Source organism: Ruditapes philippinarum, unplaced genomic scaffold, assembly GCF_026571515.1.
Source record: "Ruditapes philippinarum isolate M1 unplaced genomic scaffold, ASM2657151v2 ctg804_1_1_1_1, whole genome shotgun sequence".
NCBI classification, from domain to species: domain Eukaryota; kingdom Metazoa; phylum Mollusca; class Bivalvia; order Venerida; family Veneridae; genus Ruditapes; species Ruditapes philippinarum.
The window spans coordinates 8,939-30,477 of record NW_026858929.1 but is presented as its reverse complement, the minus strand read 5'-3'; the positions used below and the strand labels follow the sequence as shown (position 1 = coordinate 30,477).

General features: G+C 32.7%; 2 protein-coding genes across 7 annotated transcripts in view; one reads left to right on the top strand and one right to left on the bottom strand.

Moving 5' to 3' along the window:
- Positions 1-3,500, top strand: part of LOC132754700 (acetyl-CoA carboxylase-like) — a 78,119-nt gene extending 74,619 nt beyond the window's left edge. For all 6 annotated transcript variants that reach the window (XM_060745366.1, XM_060745365.1, XM_060745367.1 and 3 more), the window contains one exon: positions 226-3,500. In XM_060745366.1, coding sequence (XP_060601349.1) covers positions 226-340 — 115 coding nt within the window. In that variant the 3' untranslated portion in view covers positions 341-3,500. The remainder of the gene's footprint in view (positions 1-225) is intronic.
- A 2,758-nt stretch (positions 3,501-6,258) lies between these two features.
- On the bottom strand, positions 6,259-20,993 carry LOC132754699 (uncharacterized; the record flags this gene model as incomplete). Its single annotated transcript, XM_060745364.1, is given in 10 exon segments — positions 6,259-8,789; positions 9,197-9,340; positions 10,460-10,605; positions 11,155-11,368; positions 16,082-16,189; positions 16,814-16,897; positions 17,358-17,472; positions 18,225-18,284; positions 18,658-18,916; positions 20,931-20,993. Coding segments are annotated over 10 exon segments (1,367 nt in total), but the record flags the coding sequence as incomplete, so codon positions are not given.
- Positions 20,994-21,539: the final 546 nt, after the last annotated feature.

Genomic DNA, 21,539 nt, shown 5'->3' with positions numbered 1-21,539 from the left:
GGTTGTACATGTAGAAAGATTTGGGTTCAACACTGGCCCTTTATAATACTTTATATCTTTGAAACTATGAGTGAATATTAAGTAAACTAGATTTATGTTCTATGCATATTGATACACGTATATGTAGGTTAAATAGACTGAATATATATAAGGGAGAGTCTTTCATTTTATAAAAATAATAATGATTTTTAATATACTTTTCATTAAATTTCATTAAATTTTCAGGTTGATAGAAAATAATCCCGATGTTGCCATGGATTCTATAGTACATATAACACAACATATGACCCCAGGACAGAGGTCAGAGGTGTCTAGAATTCTAGCAAGTATGGAATCATAGTGACAATAGTGACATGTGACACACTTAAAGTGGTCACATGACTTTAACTGAATAGATTGTGAGATTTTACATGAGTGACTTGAAATTATGCGATGATGGGAGAAAAAAGCAACAGAAATTTATCAATTGACATGTGTATTGGTCATGTGCTCTTTTAAAGCTGATCATGTGACTCGTATGACAGATTGTTAAATATACAAAAAGATCAAAGCATTTATTAAATCACTAGAAGAGTACATGTGAAATGTGTGATACCTAAAGTGCTAGTAGAATGATTGTTTATTCAGAATATGTTTAAGTAGGTGGTTAAATTTACTTAGAAGAATCATGTAAGGGGGGCTATCCATAATTTGTTACTATGTCTCAAATCAGTGCCAAATATTATAAGATTTGGGTATTTGTTTAAATTAAGAATTGATTAAGGGGGAAAAAGTGTATCATGTCTGCATGTCTGATCACAGTGTTTGCTATGAAATATTTTATATACTCTTGTTTAATAAAGATATATGAACAAATTTATTGTTTCCGTAACCTGGACATGTTTTGTGTTTTCTGTACTGTAGTCAGTTTTACTTTGTTTAATGTTTAAATCACTAACCAACAAACATGTATTTATTGGTTGACCATGGTGGTGAACGTCATGGATCTGACTTCACTTACATTTTGTTACTTTGGGTTCAAATTTAGCTCTTTGGGTTCAAATTTAGCCAAGTTGTTTAATTGAGGGAGCTTTCCAACTTACTAAAGGAAGATTATTGATTAAATGAATGTGCACACTTATGCCTGAAATAATGTGTATTGATGCATGTAGGTGTCTTTATTTGCAAAATACATTAGCATCATTGTCAATGATAGCAATATGTGACATTGACAGTATCTGTGTTATTAAAACCAAACAGTAAAGCACACATTTAGAAAAAAAAATGACCACTGTTAACTATAACAAATCATAGTTTTAACATGTTAAGACCATATTCCATTACCATGATTTACTTCTATAACAATTTTTTTTATTGTTTTTAAGAAAAAAGCTGCCATGTTGAGCAATGTACTATCAGGGTAGTCAGTCACTGCATAATATTTATTGCCAAAATAATGCAATAGTGCTGAAAAAAGTTTCAGTGCTTTTGATGAAAAAAATGAGTGCTTTTGACGAAAAAAATTATTACATTACATTACATTATAGAATTTTGTAAGTATTTATTGTTATAATATATGCCAATTTTGTTGTTAATGTAATACTGATAGATCAGCCTTTATCTTATAATAATAATCTGAAGTAAAAATTGATTTTTTTTGTTGCTTAGAAAAAATTATTGAATTTCTTTCAGTGATTAAATATTTGTTAGATTTAAGCGATGGTTGTAACTTTAGCTAGTCTGTTATTTATATAATCATAAATACTGTAATCGGATTGTAGCTTCAGGTAATTGTCATGATTTTAGATTTATGTAACTATAGAAGGTGGTGGGAGGGGGGTAGGTAAAAGAGAGGGAAGAGAGATGATCAAATGCATAGTCATTAATTTGATGTCTAAAATACATTACAAAGTATTTGTGTTTGGGTTCAGAATGTTACAAAAGATATTCTGCGTATTAACACATTATTTTGAATAGGGGTACAATATGTTATATTGTTAATTAGTTAATTTGTCCAGACTGTGAGATCGCATTAGGAATGCCTTTGTCTTGTAGGTTAGTTTAGGTATTTTTACTGGCTTAAGTGTTGTAGACCAAAAGACCTTCATTTATGTGAAGTTCTAATGTTAATTACACATTTCATACAGTATACATGTGAAGTCCATCATTCAGCTCTCAGGGCTTTGTTTCTGGATCATTTTTTTTCTGTTACATACATTTGACATACCTGTATCATCATTTTGATATAATCACCTGGTATAATTTCTGTAGCACTGGCTTCAGAAATAATTAAGTAATGGACTATCATTAACAATGGTCCTACAAAAAAATGCTTCTAAATTGGTATCTAAATATTTTTTAATATATTTGAGACTATTGTCTAAAACTATATAAATTTATTCAAAACAGTAATTTCATATAATTATGATTTGGTTTGAAGGAGGTAGTAGGTTTGAAATTTGAAATATTTTTTTTTATTGCCTAACTACCTGTATTTTGAGGGATCAATTTTTATCATTACTGTATTTTTTTTATTAATCTTAATTTTACATGATACAATATAATTAATTGTACCCCCTTTTTTCTCCTTTTTTTATATTCATTTAGTAAATGACACTTTAGCTTGAAACCCTAGCATTATATATATTCGTTACAATATTTTGTTGTGATATTTGATTGGCTCAACTTTGTTTTTTGTTATTACATGGTTCATTTGTAATTATTGATATGTTATGAATTATTTATTTTCTTCTTTTGTAATGATTACCTTGATGATGATTGTTAATTATCACTTGTTCACTTTCTATCAATCAGTATTGAATATGAATTATGTATATTTATTATGATGAAAAAAAAACCCTGTCATTTTCAGTTACTAAAATATATGTATATGTCCATGCATCTGTAATGAATTTTCCATATTTTACACTATGCATTGCTGGAGTTACTATATCTCGAATGTATATTGAATTTATATTCATTACAACATATCAATTCATAGGAAAATCTTTTCTTTCCAGTTTTATTCAGATCTCCTGTACAAATTTTATCAAAAAGTGCATTGATAAGGAAAGAATTAACTCGTGTGTAATTCTGATAGATTTGATGGCTTTTGTTGACTGTATAAAGTTGTTTTCCCACTCAACCTTGCAGACTTGTGGAAAATAATTTTACACAATCATTTTAAGCAATACAACATATTGGAATAGAAAACTTGTGTCATCATAGTTGTTAAATGAAAAATTAATTTCTCATATTAGCAAGTTCAAGGTCACCTTGATGAGATCAAATTTGTACTTACCCACAACTGGTTACTAACCACCTGATGAAACAAAAATAATTTAGATATTGTTTTACATGTTCAAACTTCTGTGCACACTTATACCTTTATTTCATATACTGACTTTATACATGTAATAAATACTGGTAACATAGGATTTAAATTATTATACTAATTTAGCATCAAAATAATAGATATTTGAATATTCAATTATTTGTCTTTTTTTTTTTTTTCGTTTTTTTTACAGAAGCAAAAATGTCATCATTTGTTAGTATATTAGCTTTCATTGTGATATTTAATTAATAGACATTTCATTGTTTACATCAAGTATATTAATATATATATATTTGTCTATTAATTTTGTACTTTTACATTTTAGTATATTATTTTTGTAGATTATAATACATGTAAAGATATTGTGTTCAGATAAAGCATGAAGGCAATTAAAAGAAGTTAATCAAAACTTGTTCTTGTTATATTTACTCCTTATTTTATATTTTTGTTGGGTTTTACGTCACATCACAACTGTAATGGTCATATGGGGACTTTCCAGCTTTACTGGTGGAGGAAGACATCAGGTGTCCCTCCTTGCGATATTTTAGGTACAAACGTGCAACCAAGTAAACCCATCAACATTACTTAAGCTAGCAGGATAGCTTCTTCACCTGAAAGAATCCAAATTTCCTGGCAGGATTCGAAATCACAGGGTGACGGCCAAGTGGTTTGAAGTCAACCATGCGGCCAGACTCGTCTAAAACAGAAATGATAGACAAAACATTTACAAATGGTTTCAGGCCTGAAATAATACAGATTGACCACATTTCTCATTTCCAATTATAGGTTTATTGAATACTTAATTTTGAGCTCAACTTTAAGAAGAATAGTGGGGGCAATCTTGCTTACCTATCATAATTTGACATCATCCAAGATCAGGTAACCATAGCATGAAATTTGAGAGAATTATAGACCGTTAGGAGCTTACAAAAATTATTTGTTAAAGTTTTGCATGTCTGTGATCATAATTGGAGGCCCCTATCCAAGGCAAATAACTGACAGAGATTTTGACTGAATTGTGGCCCTTTGTTAACTTTTTTACATGCAACATCAATATTCAAAACTACTGACAGTGTTCACTTGAACTTAAGGATCAAAATTAGAGGTTGCAGTGTAATGCCCATTTTGACTGCATTATGAGCCTTGTGAACGTCACTTTTCAAAACTACTAAAGGTTTTCACTTGAAACTAAGAATATGCTTTATGGATCATAAATGGTGGTCACTATCCAAGGCCCATAACTCTTGGCATGGATTTTGATAAAATATTGACCCTTTGTGAACTTAGAAAATTGTTAAAGGTTTGCTTGCAACATCAATCTTCAAAACTTAAATTTAATGATGCACATGTGTTGGGGTATTATGATTGGAGGTCACTGCCAAAGGCCTGTACCTCTTTGCATGAATGAAATAAGGCTCTTTTGTGAACATTGAAAATTCTTTGCTCAATACCCAAGACTCATAACTTTGGCATGGTTGATTTTTAGAATGGTTTTTCTGTTTAAAATAGTTTTTCGAATTTTCGTAAAAAGCACTATTTTCTCAAGCCCACTGTTACAAAATCATTCATCTTGTTTGTTTGTTTCATTTTACGCCTTTTCCCAACAGTATTTCAGTCATATAGGCGGGTAGTTTCCTAACCATCGTTCCTGGAGAGTTACACCAGTACTAGACTACCTTCCTCCGTGCTAAACTACCAAAGCATCTCCCGGGGATCGAACCCATGCCAGAGAGGTAACTGGATCAGTAGTAATCGACCATAACCTCTCGACCACGGAGGCTGTAAATCATTTATCTGATTCCTTTAAGAATTAGCCAGTTTGAAGGTTCATTTTTATGGACATGTTATGGCACGAGACAAAGTGTTTGTATGTCCCAGAGGGCACAAAGCTCTAGCCGAGGAAAAATGTCCAAGGGAGGCCCTTATGGCATGATGGACTTTTGGATCAGCGATTTCTTCTATCTGTATATAGCTGCAAATTTTCATAAAAAGCACCATTCTTAGAGCTGAACGTCATGAAACCATTTGCCTAATTTCATTGTAGAATAGCCATAACTATAGTTTGGATGACAATATAAAGCGTAAAGCTCAAGCCACAAAAAAGCCGCAAGAGACCTGCGAGTTACAGTTGAGTGCATACCTACACAACTTTGAATACAACCTTAGACAACTGTATCAGGCTATCTCACTCATTGCCCTTGGTACATGAACATCATTGAGAAGCACATGGCTCATTACTTCAATCTTTAACCTTAAATCTAAGGGATAAGGACCTGACTGGTGACATGTCCAGGTTATGTACTTTATAGTGAAAGCTACTTGTTGTGCTTTAACAGGCGGATAAACCTTTATTAAAGAAACACAGCATCAGGCAATTGCCAATTGGCATGTTGTTACTTTCGTTTAAAACAAAGTTTGAAACACAGTGATAGCAAGTTCTTTTCTGATGCATTTGCATCTTTCTTTTACAAACTAAACATGTTAGTAAGAGAGGGTAACATGGACATGACCAATGTACGGCTCAAAACCCACAATTCTTTGGTAGTGACACCCTAACCACTCAGTCACTGTTCTTCTGGATTGAACTTAACCATAGATAACTTCATTTGAGCCGCGTCACAACAAAACCAACATAATGTGTTTGCGACCAGCATGGATCCAGACCAGCCTGCGCATCCCCGCAGTCTGATCAGGATCCATGCTGTTAGCTTACAAACTCTATTACAGGCTGGTCTGGATCCATGCTGGTCGCAAAGCCATTATGTTGGTTTTGCCATGACACGGCTCAATTTTGGTATTGTGAGGTAATAGTTAAAAATAGAAGGGAAAAGTTGCAAAACATTATATAAACTACAACTCCAAATTTTAAATCTAGTTTTAATGTCTTCATAAAGCATTCATATAATGATCATATGTTAATGCACAGCAAATGTAGATAGATGAAGATATATATTTAACAAGCATAAATTTAAATATGAGATATCACAGTCTAATAGATGAAATCAGAAAAAGAATACAGAAAATGGAGCAACAAGCACCTGTTTACAAAAACAGACTATAAAATGTCTAAGATCGCACAAACTTGTACATAATATGTGTATTATAATAATTTAATTTAGTAAGAAATGTACAAATAAAAAAACTGAAGATAATTTTTCCAAAAACCTTGTCATAGAATGTATGCCTGGCACCAAAAATAATGATAAATTTTAGTACATGTATAAATAAATATTAAATAAAGTCAAATTTACAACAGAATGATGTTCAATTCCAAAACGGATAACTCCATATACATGTATCATAACATTGCAGTAATTTGTTAAAAGAACACATTTCAATCGGTTTTCTTGATAAGTTACTCATTAAGAACAAAATGTATATGCATACAATTTTCTAAGAATATAAACATATATCAAAAATATAAATGACTCTAAATGTTACATTATCATCAATATGTACTGTAGACATTTGAAAATGTCAAAATAAATTAATTACATAATAAGATAAGAAAATAGATAAATAAACACTTTGTGCGCAAGTCACATAATACAAATGAACATATTGCTGTTTTATTCTAATAATTAAGTCCCTTAACAGAATAAATGGTAAACATGAGAGCTGACAAATATAAATATACATGTTTGTATTGGTTTATGTGAATATGTTATAAACAATATGGCAGTTTCAGAATACAAATTTCAAGAAAATATTTTTTCTACAGTAGTTGCCAATTCAATTTCATCGTGATGAACAAAAATGAATAAAGATTTTACTTGACTGAACTCAATATTGTATGTGAGAGAGACAAACAAATTTTTCGAATGATAAATTCTTCATTTACTAAAAAACCTGTTGATCTATGGCTGTCACTTAAAGATGCAAAGACAGTTACTATGAACTCATTTTATAAGAGATGAAATTAGAATGACCAGATAAAAAATAATCCTTAATGACAATTATAATTATTAATGATTCATACAGGGCAATTTGTACCACTTATTTAACCCAATGATTCATACCGGGGAACTTTTGCCACTTACATATGGTAATGATTCATGCAGGGTTAGCTTATATCACTTTTAGATCCTAATGATTCATACAGGGTAACTTGTACCACTTATATATCCTAATGATTTATACAAGGGAACTACACCTCTTATATATCCTAATGATTCATACAAGGTAACTTGTACAACTTATATACCCTTATGATTCATAAAGGTTAACTTGTACCACATACATATATCCTAATGATTCATATCGGGTATCTTGTACTACATATATATCCTAATGATTCATACTGGGTAACTTTTACCACATATATATCCTAATGATTCATACTGAGTAACTTGTACCACCCAAATGATTTATACATATATATATATATCATATATCAGCTAACGCCTCGTGTAACAGTATTTTCAAAAGATAACATTTTTACTGTTACTCACAAACCTATGTATTATTTATATACTACTGGTTATAACATGTAATGTGATTCATAAAGGTTATAAAAAGTAACTGCTGTTTTTAATGATTGTCTATATATATCAAGCATTTCATCAGTTATCAATTTTACAAATTATCATTATACATTCTATCTTAAATTTAACAATTTTTCACATTATTTATCATTATCAACTAAATACACTTTAAAATCGCTGTCCTGTAAAATAACAAACTTGTACAAAAACTTTTATTGTATAAAACATTTAGTTTCTTGATTAAATAAAGGAAACAATAGCAGAATATAGAAGTTGATAAGCAGAGATCAGTATGTCTTAAAATAAGCAACAAAGCTAAAGCTCTAGTAAATATTGCTCAAAAGTTTGCTTCACAAGTCTAGTTACCTATATTCGAAACATCAGTGAAATTACATATGCACCAATTTGTATTCACTGTTGATATTGCTTTTAAATGTAAAATTTCTGTTCAAAGGCATATAATTCATTTAAATTTAACACTTTTTTTTAATTTTCAATAATAACTGTACATGTGTTGAATAATCCCCAGCACAAGGGATACAAGTAAAGCTGATACCCTGAGCAGTGGCAGTATGTCCAAAAATAACAAACTAGTGTAATTAGTCACACTACGTTCGAAGATGTCTCAATGCTTCAATGTTAATATAATGGTCTTACTACAGACATTCTATTGATACAAAAATCTAGTGCAGTAGGCTGGATTTCAGTACAGATTTAAGACATTTCGTCACCTTAGTGCAATAACTAGTTAACTCCTATCAAATTTAGAAGGACTTAACCCATTACTGCACTTAGGTAACGATATGGCCATGTTATAATCATGTCAGCACTTCATGTTGAAGTAGGTTGTCCGTATCTGTGTCAACAAGAAGCCCAAATTGATCATCAGTACTCTTGTTAATGGTGACCAGGTCCGGGACAGGTGCCACACCCTGTGCCTGTCTACTCACTGGGGGGTGGGAGGCACTCCGTCTAAACTTTGTTGTTCTCTGCTGTGAAAGGTAAAATAAAGTTAACCGATAAGATAATTTTAAGTTCAGTAAAATGAAAAAAAAAGTTTATACAACATTCTTACATTAATAATATCAATTTCATTAAAAAGAATTTGGTTTATTTGCTTGTGTAGAAAGCTAGAAGCTTATAGAAACACCTTCTTAATCTTTAAACTAAATGTATTATGATTATCATAAGTAAGCAATATACACATGTACATGTACTTGAAGCAAACCATTTAACTTCACACATCTCAAATGAAGTGTGTGCAAACCTCTAAAAGTTAAGTATGAAAAATTAGTTCAATGATTCATAACAGTGTTATGTTAAACCCTGGTGGCACTGTATCTAAAACTCTAACATATGACCTGTAACATTATTCACCGTAGGCACAAGTAAGTCTAACCTTAGGAACTGTGTCACCTCGAGCTGCCTTTGCACGCGCCACCTGTATCTGACGTTTAATGTCCACAAAGACATCCGTCTCATCAATGATCTCTTCCTGTATTAATTCTTCTAGCACATCTTCCAGTGTTATTATACCCACAGTCTGTAACATTATTATATGTCAGCAATTTAAAATATAATAATACACGTATATACTTCATGAAACTTTAAACAGAAAAAAAAATCTACTGAAAATTAATGTATATTGGTTAAACATCTCATGCTGGATAGTAGATCATGAACCAGAAAGTTTAGAAGATTATCTACCTGTGGTCTTTAAACCAAGAAATTATCTACTTGTCATCTTATATCCAGAAATTATCTACCTGTGGTCTTTTATCCAAAAATTATCTACCTGTTGTCTTTTATCCAAAAAAATCTTCTTGTGGTCTTATACAAAGAAATTATCTATATGTGGTCTTATATCCAGAATTTTTCTTCTTGTGGTCTTATATCAAGAAATTATCTACATGTGATCTTATATCCAGAAATTATCTACATCTGGTCATACATCCAGAAATTATCTACCTGTGCTCTTACATCGAGAAATTATCAACCTGTGCTCTTATATCCAGAAATTATTTAACTGTTGTCTTATATCCAGAAATTATCTACCTGTGCTCTTATATCCAGAAATTATCTACATGTGCTCTTATATCCAGAAATTATCTACATGTGATCTTATATCCAGAAATTATCTACATGTGGTCTTATATCCAGAAATTATCAACATGTGATCTTATATCCAGAAATTATCTACATGTGATCTTATATCCAGAAATTATCTACATGTGATCTTATATCCAGAATTATCTACATGTGGTCTTATATCCAGAAATTATCTACATGTGGTCTTATATCCAGAAATAATCTACCTGTGGTCTTATATTCAGAAATTATCTACATGTGATCTTATATCCAGAAATTATCTACATGTGCTCTTATATCCATAAATTATCTACATGTGGTCTTATATCCAGAAATTATCTACATGTGATCTTATATTCAGAAATTATCAACATGTGATTTTATATCCAGAAATTATCTATATGTGATCTTATATCCAGAAATTATCTACATGTTATCTTATATACAGAATTATCTACATGTGGTCTTATATCCAGAAATTATCTACCTGTGCTCTTATATCCAGAAATTATCTACCTGTAGTGTTATATCCAGAAATTATCTACCTGTAGTGTTATATCCAGAAATTATCTACCTGTGGTCTTATATCCAATAGAGTATCATCATCTTCTAGCCTATTATTTTGAAGTAATGGTGTGTGGGGGTCATCATCTAGGACACTAGACTGTCTCTCTGATGACACTTCATGTCCTCTATACTGATGCACCACAGCTAGATGACCTTTATATAAATATAAGCTTCAAAATCAAAACACTAAAAATCTTGAATCAACACTAAATATCAGCAAGTCTGATCTTTAAATGATGGCTTAAAAACAACATAAGGATTATTGTATATATAAAACAGGACAGATTCATTACACAAAATGAGCAGGGAAACACATCTCTGATTATTGTTTTCTTCAAATTCTATTAAAACAGTTCATGTACTCATCAATAGTTTTCTTTTTAAATATTTTCACGAACAGAGATACTTTGTAAATTTCAATCGAACTTTATCAGTTACAACTAGGTAAATAAATTCATAAAAAGTGCAACATGTTGATCACTCTTTTGTAAACAGTAGTTTAATGTAAATCTATAACAAACTATGTACCTCTGGATAAGATGGGAAAACCCCACATTTGTTGAGTTTCCGGTAACATCAATTAATCATATTTACCACAATGATTCCCCCAAACCCAGCCTTTAGGATTTAGCATAAAAATGTTGTGCTATCAAATATGATTATCACAAAATTCAGTGTAATAATAACTAAAACAAATCATACCTCTGCCTTCCTGGAATTCATTTAGAAGATCAAACAATGGTTTATCCATGCTAGTATGTAATACTTGTCTTGCATTTCCATTCTCTACAAGTGACCTGATGGGCGTGGCATCATCTGGGTCTAATTTAATAAGTGTTTTCACCAGCAGTAGACCCACAATATTGTCTCGACTACCATCATATACAGGTATCCTAGAGTGGGACTGCTCAAGAATCTATAAATAAAATGTTAAAAACTACATGAATAAGAGTTCTATAACAAGCATCTATTAAAACCTTATGTATATTTTCTAGAACAACATATGTAACCTTTCAAATTTTAGACTCATAAATTCTACAACATAAATGAACATAAAGCATGTGAGTGGCAGTTGCCCTAACTAGGAGTTTTGTGCATGGCTAATCTAAGCTGAAAGTACAATGTAATGTTCATCTGAACATCTGAAGATCCCTATCTCTTGCAACCTGGTTTCTTACTGCTTAAAAGTGATACTCACACAAATCTTCAAACATCTAAACTATGTTTATATTTATCAAGTCCTTGAGTATCAAACAAGAAAATATTCAACAATCTATGTTTTTATATATTTTTTTATATATTTATTATGTATTCTTTAATTTTCGAAGACAAAAAAGACGCTTTGGCAGTAAATACAAAACATTCATATCATAAAATTAATGATAATGATACCAACATCAATAACAACAGCAGTTTATTTTACTTTTATAAACTTTCAAATGATCAAAATTGTTTCCCCAACACAGGTTTAAATTCATACATGGCAAATTGACAACCAGTCTACAATCAAGGTCACTCATTGGTTAACTTCAAATACGCTACCAAAATCAATCAATCAGATGCAAGGGATTTGGACTGGTATAATTAAATTTAATTATCTTTCAAATGAAACAAAGAACAAATAAAAAGACTTCAACCATAGAGCATCAGAACATTCCTTTAAGAAATAGAAGTTAACTTGTTGACATTAAAATTTAATTTGCCTCACAAATATTTCCACTTTCACATATTTCGTGACAATTTTTGTTTTTGCATAATATTCATAAATCATCACAAAATATCATGTTTATTTCTCTTAACTATATAAAAACTGCCTTTAGCATTCTAATATGAATTAAAAATATTATGTTTCAGTCAATCTGCAGAATTTAATATCAGAGATAAAGTTAATATTTCAAAACTCTGAGTAATATAAAACTCTAGGTAATTTTCTTCAAGACACTCTTATAATTTATTAAATATTAAATTTTGTGCAAGTTAAAACAGATGCAACATATGTAAAAGTTATAATTAAAACATGTCATACTTGAAGAATGAAATGAATCAAAAGTTCTAGGAAGAATACAGATATATTTTCTCTCATTTTTAATTGAATCAGCCACTAATTGAGGAAAATAACTCTTTTCATGAATTAATTCCTTCAAACTGCAACAAATAAATCTTAAATAATACAAAAAAACAACACAAGGATTTATCTTAATGAAATAAAAAAAGCTACTACAGGCAAAATGATAAGATTTTTTTTGGCCTAGTCAAGTACATTTTACTTTAATTGTATGATTTGTAGGGTTTAAAAAGAAATCTGGAAGGGTGCACCTAAGGAAGCATTAACAAATAGCATGAAAATTGCAAACTCAGTTTGATTGAGTCTGTACATGAAGAATTAATGAATAAGTGCAACATCCCTCACGCCCCCTAGCATCATCTTGACTGGTACACTTGTAAGTGCTGGAATCAATGATCCCGATGGACCAGAAAAATATAACAACACTGAAGTACAGGGCAACTTCTTGTAGCTGCCACTTGACACCTTAAGTCACACTGATACTGTAGAAGTAATATTAGCTTCAATGGTGGAGAAAGACTCCAGGTGCGGCACAGTGGTTAAGATTGCTGACTTCAAATCACTTGCCCTTCACTGCTGTGGGAAAATGTCAGTGTCAGAGACTTTTTTAATCTTTCATATGCGGAAGGTAACCATTCAGCTTACAGAAGTTTGGTAGTTCTACTCATGTGCAGGTTTATGCTTGAAATTATGCACAAAAGAGCATTTGAAAGAGACACAGACAAACAAATACTGGTAGACAAACCAGTTTACAAATTTTTATACCAGTCAAATAAATATTGAAGTGTTTTTCTGAAAAAACTAGAATTGTGTCCATAGGACACTGATGCCCCCACACGCCACTGTTCTGTCAATCTTATGACTCTAGGTCAAATATTTTTTAGACTACATGTGCCACAAGTTGAAAACTAAAAATCAACAAGCAAATTTGTTGAATTTATATCCCCCGCCGAGTACTGGTTATTATTAACACAACAACTGAAGACATAAGGCTTTATTTATATATTAATCATGGCATAAACAGTAATATTCTTTGAACTTGATAAATATTCAGGGCAATAACAGAGCCATAACTTTGTGTTAAATAGTAAAATCTGGAAATGCCAATGAGAAACATAACTAATCAAGAGCCATAAATCTGAGTTATAAGTATCTCACTGGAACAAGGCGACTATATGCATATCTCCTCTTAGTATCCCATAAAGTTTCATTGAATTCCAGCCAGTAGTAGCAGAGAAGTAGCGAGGAAACAAATATTTTTCTATATGGATACTGCATAACTAATCAAGGGCCATAACTCTGAGTTAAAGTGTCTGACCGGAACAAGCCGACGATATGCGCATCTCCTCTTGGTATTGAAGGTTCCCATAAAGTTTCGTTGAATTCCAGCCAGTAGTTGCAGAGAAGTAGTGCAGAAACGATTTTTACTCTATATGCATACTACATAACAAATCAAGGGCCATAACTCTGAGTTAAAGGGTCTGACCGGAACAAGCCGACCATATGCGCATCTCCTCTTGATATTGATGATTCCCATAAAGTTTCGTTGAATTCCAGCCAGTAGTTGCAGAGAACTACTCCAGAAATGATTTTTACTCCATATGCATATTGCATAACTAATCAAGGGCCATAACTCTGAGTTAAAGTGTCTGACCGGAACAAGCCGACGATATGCGCATCTCCTCTTGGTATTGAAGGTTCCCATAAAGTTTCATTGAATTCCAGCCAGTAGTTGCAGAGAAGTAGCGCAGAAATGATTTTTACTCCATATGCATACTGCATAACTAATCAAGGGCCATAACTCTGAGTTAAAGTGTCTGACCGGAACAAGCCAACGATATGCCCATCTCCTCTTGATATTGATGATTCCCATAAAGTTTCGTTGAATTCCAGCCAGTAGTTGCAGAGAAGTAGTGTGGAAACGATTGATTTTTACTCTATATGCATACTACATAACTAATCAAGTGCCATAACTCTGAGTTAAAGTAACTGACCGGAACAAGCCAACGATATGCGCATCTCCTCTTGATATTGATGATTCCCATAAAGTTTCGTTGAAATCCAGCCAGTAGTTGCAGAGAACTACTCCGGAAACCATTTTTACTCTATATGCATACTACATCACTAATCAAGGGCCATAACTCTGAGTTAAAGGGTCGGACCGGAACAAGCCGACGATATGCGCATCTCCTCTTGATATTGATGATTCCCATAAAGTTTTGTTGAATTCCAGCCAGTAGTTGCAGAGAACTACTCCGGAAACGAAATTCGTACGGACGGATGGACGGACGTACCAAAATTTGATGTTTATGGGGCAAATGAGCTCATAAACACCACCTGGACCAACGTCCATAAGCAAAATAAGCTCATAAAAGCAAAAAAATAGCTCTTAATTTCAATTTTATGAGTTTATGTTCTTTATTTAACTACGGAATGAAGCTCATAATAATCAAATGTTGGCTCAGACAGACAGACGGACGGACAACGCCAAAACTATATCCCCCTCCTGATTCCATCGGCGGGGGATAACAAAGGGCCATAATTCTGTAAAGTTTGGTTAGGGCAAAAATTCCTTCCTTTAAAACTGTCTACACATTAAGGTTGTTCATCCCTGGAAGTTTAAGCAAAATCTGCCATCCGGTTAAAGAGGAGTTGCGTTCACAAAATTTCTACATAGTATATAGTGAAAAAAATCAACAAAGGGCCATAATTCTGTTAAATTTGGTCGCAGTAAAAATTTCTTCCTTTACTACCATCTACACATTAAGGTTGTTCATCCCTGGAAGTTTAAGCAAAATCTGCCATCCGGTTTAAGAGGAGTTGTGTTCACAAAATTTCTATATGGTACATAGTGAAAAAATCAACAAAGGGCCATAATTCTGTTAAATTTGGTCGCAGCAAAAAATTCCTTCCTTTACTACCATCTACACATTAAGGTTGTTCTTCCCTGGAAGTTTAAGCAAAATCTGCCATCCGGTTTAAGAGGAGTTGCGTTCACAAAATTTTTACATAGTATATAGTGAAAAAATCAACAAAGGGCCATAATTCTGTTAAATTTGGTCGCAGCGAAAATTCCTTCCTTTACAACCATCTACACATTAAGGTTGTTCATCCCTGTAAGTTTAAGCAAAATCTGCCATCCGGTTTAAGAGGAGTTGCGTTCACAAAATTTTTACATAGTATATACTGAAAAAATCAACAAAGGGCCATAATTCTGTTAAATTTGGTCGCAGCGAAAATTCCTTCCTTTACAACCATCTACACATTAAGGTTGTTCATCCCTGTAAGTTTAAGCAAAATCTGCCATCCGGTTTAAGAGGAGTTGCGTTCACAAGATTTCGGGACATACAGACGGACAGACGTACGGACGGACATACGGATGGACGGACGGACGGAAGGACAGACGGACGGACAAGTGCAACGCTATATGCTCCCACTTTGTGGGGGCATAAAAATCAATATTTTGAATAAGAGTACTACAGCCAACCTTCGGAAAAATAGAAGTACATCAAGAGTATAAGATGAAGATAATCTAGTCACTTAATAAAACTATAATAATCTCACCTCAGACATTGTCTCATTATCAAGGTTTCTATTGATATCCAACATGTAAACACAATCAATGGGTACCATCGCATCTTTTGCTGTTTTACTCTTCATGTCCAGTGCCCCCTTTTAATTAACAAAAATACTAAACATAATCTTTGAAATATCTAGTATGTCAACAATGACTACTTGAAGAATGATTAACAACATGATTTTGATATTCAATGTGTTTATAAATCAATGCTACAATATATAGTTATACACTTTGTGTTAATATTATCAATGCTACATTATTTTGATAAATTTTATGTTTATATATCAATGGCTACATTTTTTCGATACATTTGAATAAATAGAGTTTAAGTGGTTACAATACAGTAAACTTGTATGGCAATAGGCCCCTTGTAGCAGAGGGGTTGCCTTTAATGGTTGAGGCATTAGAATTGCAGCCAATGTATATTCCTGCATGATCATAAAAGGTGAGTAAATGGATTCCAATAACTGGAATCTATGAATCTTTTAGCTCCAGCAGGTGAGGTGGTTTTAAACCTTAGTGTTGCTTTGAAGTTTGTAACACCTTAAGTAAGCCAAAATATTTTCTGTTTTGGTCCATATGACCTATACTGTGTTGGTGTGTCGTAAAACCAAACAACCAAACAGAATTATATGACAATAGAGAGCTAATTGTAGCAGCCTATAAAAATAGAAGATATAACAAGATATTGATATGCTAATATTTTACTATCTCACCTTAATTATCATAACTTCATCTTTGGACAGAGACTCTGGGTGTGCTAAATGTTCACCTGGATCCCCGTGTAGGTCAACCAATACCTTAAATATATAATAACATTACATATACACATAAAACATACAAATCCACTTTACATTCAACCAACACACATAAAACAAACACATCCACTTTACATACAATCAACACATAAAACATATATACTAGATTTGCAAGTCATCAACATTACTTTCTCTGGATGCATTGAATGTAAAGATATCTATTTACTTCTTTACGTAACAAACTTGATTATCATAAAAATTCTAGCTCTATCTTAATGTAAATACTTCATAAAGTAGTGTCATTTTAGAAAAATGGTGCATCTAGTAAACATTTAGCTAATCTATAATTAGTATCAAAAAGCTATTCTTATTACTTCCCTTAGTACTTTGTACACTGTAATTAAAAAGAGAGATACATGGTGAGACCACACTATAAGTAATGTATCAGCTAGATGGTCAAGTTTATATAATGATAGTAATATTTTAAGTGAGATGTTTATACCTTGAGTTGAGCTCTTCTGTAGAAAGTATCATGGTCTTTACCCAGCATACAGTCTAGAAGCTTTGACAATGGCCAGGCAATCACGAAAAATAGACCCATTAATAAATATACCAATCTGAAATTAAGATATACACAAATGTTTATAATCTAACTTTATATAAAGCTTGAACCTGCTGAATTTTTGTAATGAACTTGCCCTGTTTTAAATTTGGAACAGTCCACTTAATGGGATTACATGTACAATATCAAATACAAAAAAAAAATGAGCCACGTCACGACAAAAACAACATAATGGGTTTGCGACCAGCATGGATCCAGACCAGCCTGCGCATCCGCGCAGTCTGATCAGGATCCATGCTGTTCGCTTACAAACCCTATAACAAGTAGAGGAACTGATAGCTCACAGCATGGATCCTGATCAGACTGCGTGGATGCGCAGACTCGTCTGGATCCATGCTGGTGGCAAAACCCATTATGTTGGTTTTGTCATGGCACGGCTCAAATGAGCAACCAACAGTTAAGAGCCTGGTTAATGGCACAGATGTGCTAGCTGGTCTGCCTCTATACTGGTGACACATGCTAATCACTTTTAGTTCAAGCATCGTGAAAATGTACATCTACCAGTCTAAAATTGCCCTTAAAAAAACTTTATCACTTGCTCAGTAAATCAAGGGTTGACCATGTTTTAGATTAAATTTCATTTTAACTTCCATCTTGATTTTTTATGAAACCTTAAATTCAACTATATTCAACTTAAATATTTTAAATATCACTTTCCTATCATTTTGGCTTCAAAAAGCTTAAGGATTTTAACTTTTGTAAAAAAAAAATACACACAAAAAAACCTGCATAGGAGTAAAGACTTACGGTGCTAGAGATGATCCTATGGCCAAACCAAATCTTGTACAAATTGCCTGTGGTATCACTCTGGAAAAAAAAAGATAACAAAATGTTAGCTTTTTCTAATTAATACTCATAAAAAAACTGTCAAAAGGCAAAGTAACAAAACCTTAAACTGTAGAAGTAAAATGTACTGAACAACGAAAGTTGTATTGCTCTGAAAAAACAACCACTGTATTGTAGCATTTTCTAAAAATATGTTCATAAAAAGTTTAAATATGTACAGTAAGCCTTACTCATAAGAAAGGTAAAACATTTAACTGTAGAGGTTTTATATGTCGAACAGAACCTGAAGAACAAGTTATCACCATAAATAGGATTTTACATTTGTTACACACTACATTAATAGAACATTACAGTTTAAAGAAATCATTGGTCACAAATCAAACAATATACCTACTCCCCAAAAATTAGAACTGCTGTAACAGAGACCAGGATGGCTGTCACTGGGTCAGATATTCGGTCCAGAAATATTGGCATGGCTTCCACAGCTGCTGCATTGCCTAGCAACAAGGTAACCAACAATAAATGGTGCCGTTTAACAATTGGAATAATCCTTTGAGCATGTTTTTTCTCACTAGGTGTTCCGCCATCTTTAAGTACTTTCAATGTCATCATGTCCAGTGAAAGAAGTCCCATTGTCAAACCAGACATCAGCCCTGTATTAGATGATTATACATGTATACTATACAGACATCAAATATATAAGTAGATATTTTACTTTATTTAACTCATGTACTACATCAAAATAAGAGGAAAATGGAGAAATACAACACATCAATGCCATTTATTTTCTACCGGTTTCGGTTTTATCAAACCTTCAACAGAATCACATGTATTAAAGGGACACCACTGAGGTTTAAAAGCCTAAAAACATAACATTAGAATTTCTTACATAAATAAACTGGGGCGCTTTAAACAGAAATATATGCAAAGTTAGTTAAGAAATATACTTCAAAATAAATCGAAAATCGTAGTTTAATGCTTTTCTTAGCCTAATTTAAGTGAAAAGGGTTTAAACGCTTTTCATTTTGGGTCATTTCTTTACAATTTGAATAATTATTATGGAAAAACGAAGTGCCTGAATGATCTGAAAGTTTGCACAAAGATTTGTGGTCTATACCTACATCAAATGGTACAGTTATCTGGAAAAAAATATTTTCAGTCCCATCATGTCAAAAAACCTCAGTGGAGTCCATTTAATACCATGTTACAGAAAGAAAATAATATGTATTGTATACAAGCGTGATCCAAAATGATGGGGCTGGCAATGGCATTATGGAACACTTTAGTACAAAGTTACTACAGTATAAATTAAAATAAGGTCATTTGAAAGTACTCTCATTGAGTATTGGATCTGATGTATCACACATTGAGATTCTGATCCACTCAAGTCAAACATTTTTTTTTTCTCTCTATATTTAACACCCAAATAAAGGCTGTTTCCCCTTAGCTTAAAATAGGTATATTTTCCCTATAATGCCACTGTGAACATTCTTCACCAGAACCATATTTTAACAACAGCAGACTTGTATAAGCTTGTTGATAAATTTAATTCACTGAAAGACCGAAAGTTGTCCTAAAGATAGCTTCAGCTAGGTACCATGCATGTTAAATTGAATTGAAATTGAAAATTTTATGAAATGTGCAGGTAAATTCTATTCTCAATTTTTGGATTTTGAATTCTGGTTTGCCCCTATTTCTGTTTTATCCTGCTATATTTTCCCCTTCAGGAAGCCACATGTTGTTTTGAAAATTGAAAACAAAAATCATTGTCAAATACAAGTTTCATATCAAGATACCTTTTTGTCATTTACAAATCTGGAGGTGTGGCAATTGAATTACTGCTTGTTTAAAGTTCAAACTTAATTTGTGACCATACTAACTTTCAAACCATTCACCATTTTTAAGGGAAAATTTCAAAACATGCACCGTGAGTGAGTGACTGAATAGGTAACAGTGCAAGCCATGATCTGACAGCACAAAGTCTTGCTCTGAACTGGTCAAATGGGCTGAATCCAGTTGCCTGTACTAATACGGGGAAGTCAAAGACCGGGCCTGCGAAGCGGGACTGGGCTTTGGCTTGCCCGGCTATAGACTTCAGTTCATGTGAATATTTAAAAGAAATCAAATAAAAAACAATTAAAATATATATAGAATTCTATACCTATCAATGAAATTTTCAGTGTCAGTTCTAGTCGGGCGCCGCCATTTACAATGTATGTCAATGATAATAGGCGGGGTATTCCGATAACGGAACAAATCTCAACTTTTCGGATTAGTAATAATCGTCGAGTGTTCCGAGTGAAAACGGAAGCGGTGTATGTAATATCGTATGACACCTTTAAAACGGAAAGAATGAAAGGATTTTTTTAACGACTTCCCCGTTCATAGGCTTTGCCTAATTTCATATTATGTAACTATTTAATAGTGGCCAGACTGTTGATATTAATTAATATCAATCAATGCAAGAGAAATTAGATACTAATAAAATTTACATGTTCCAATTTCATTAAATCTCAGACAAAAATTATTCTTTATCCCTGAGAAGAATGTTCAATACAGTATTGCAATAATTAGTTAAACAAACTTCGAAATCTCGTTTAACTGTGTTAAATGTTGGAATATCAAAATTATTTTGCTGTATCAATACGACAAATTTTGAGGACGAACCTGCTGCAAGCACAAGAGCAACGTAAATAGCTAGATATATCCAAAACGATTTATCGTGAATATTTAATTTGCTTTCAGTTTCTGGTAGACTATACGTTGTTCCATTGCAAACAACCTTATCTTCGCTGACGAAAGAACAGTTCAAGGTTCCAACATCCATCACTGCGACGAAAACGTATGTGTACGAATGTTTATTAAGAGGAAGTTCAATTACGCATGCGCAAATCGCACCAAAAAAGCGCGGGATTTGCTTAAAATTTAAAATTACCATGTGCTTAAGAAAAGCCGTATCCTTATCTCACGCCTACCCAACGCACATCTTTAGCACATTGATGCTTCGCTTCAATCAGGTGTGCGACTTCCGGTGCTTTTATTGTGCGCGAAAATTTGGAATAATCAAGGTAGATCTAGATCTAGATCTAGGACAGAAGTTATCGTCTGTCCTGGGATATATCTTACCGTATGTCCCAGGTCTGTCCCAGTTTAGATCTAGATCTATGGTGATTTTTAAAATTTCTGTAGAAATCAAAACCGTAGATCGATCTGGCTACTGTTGCAGTATGTGTGTTTATTTCCTCAGCTTAAGAGAATTTTCTTCGAGAGAGTAAA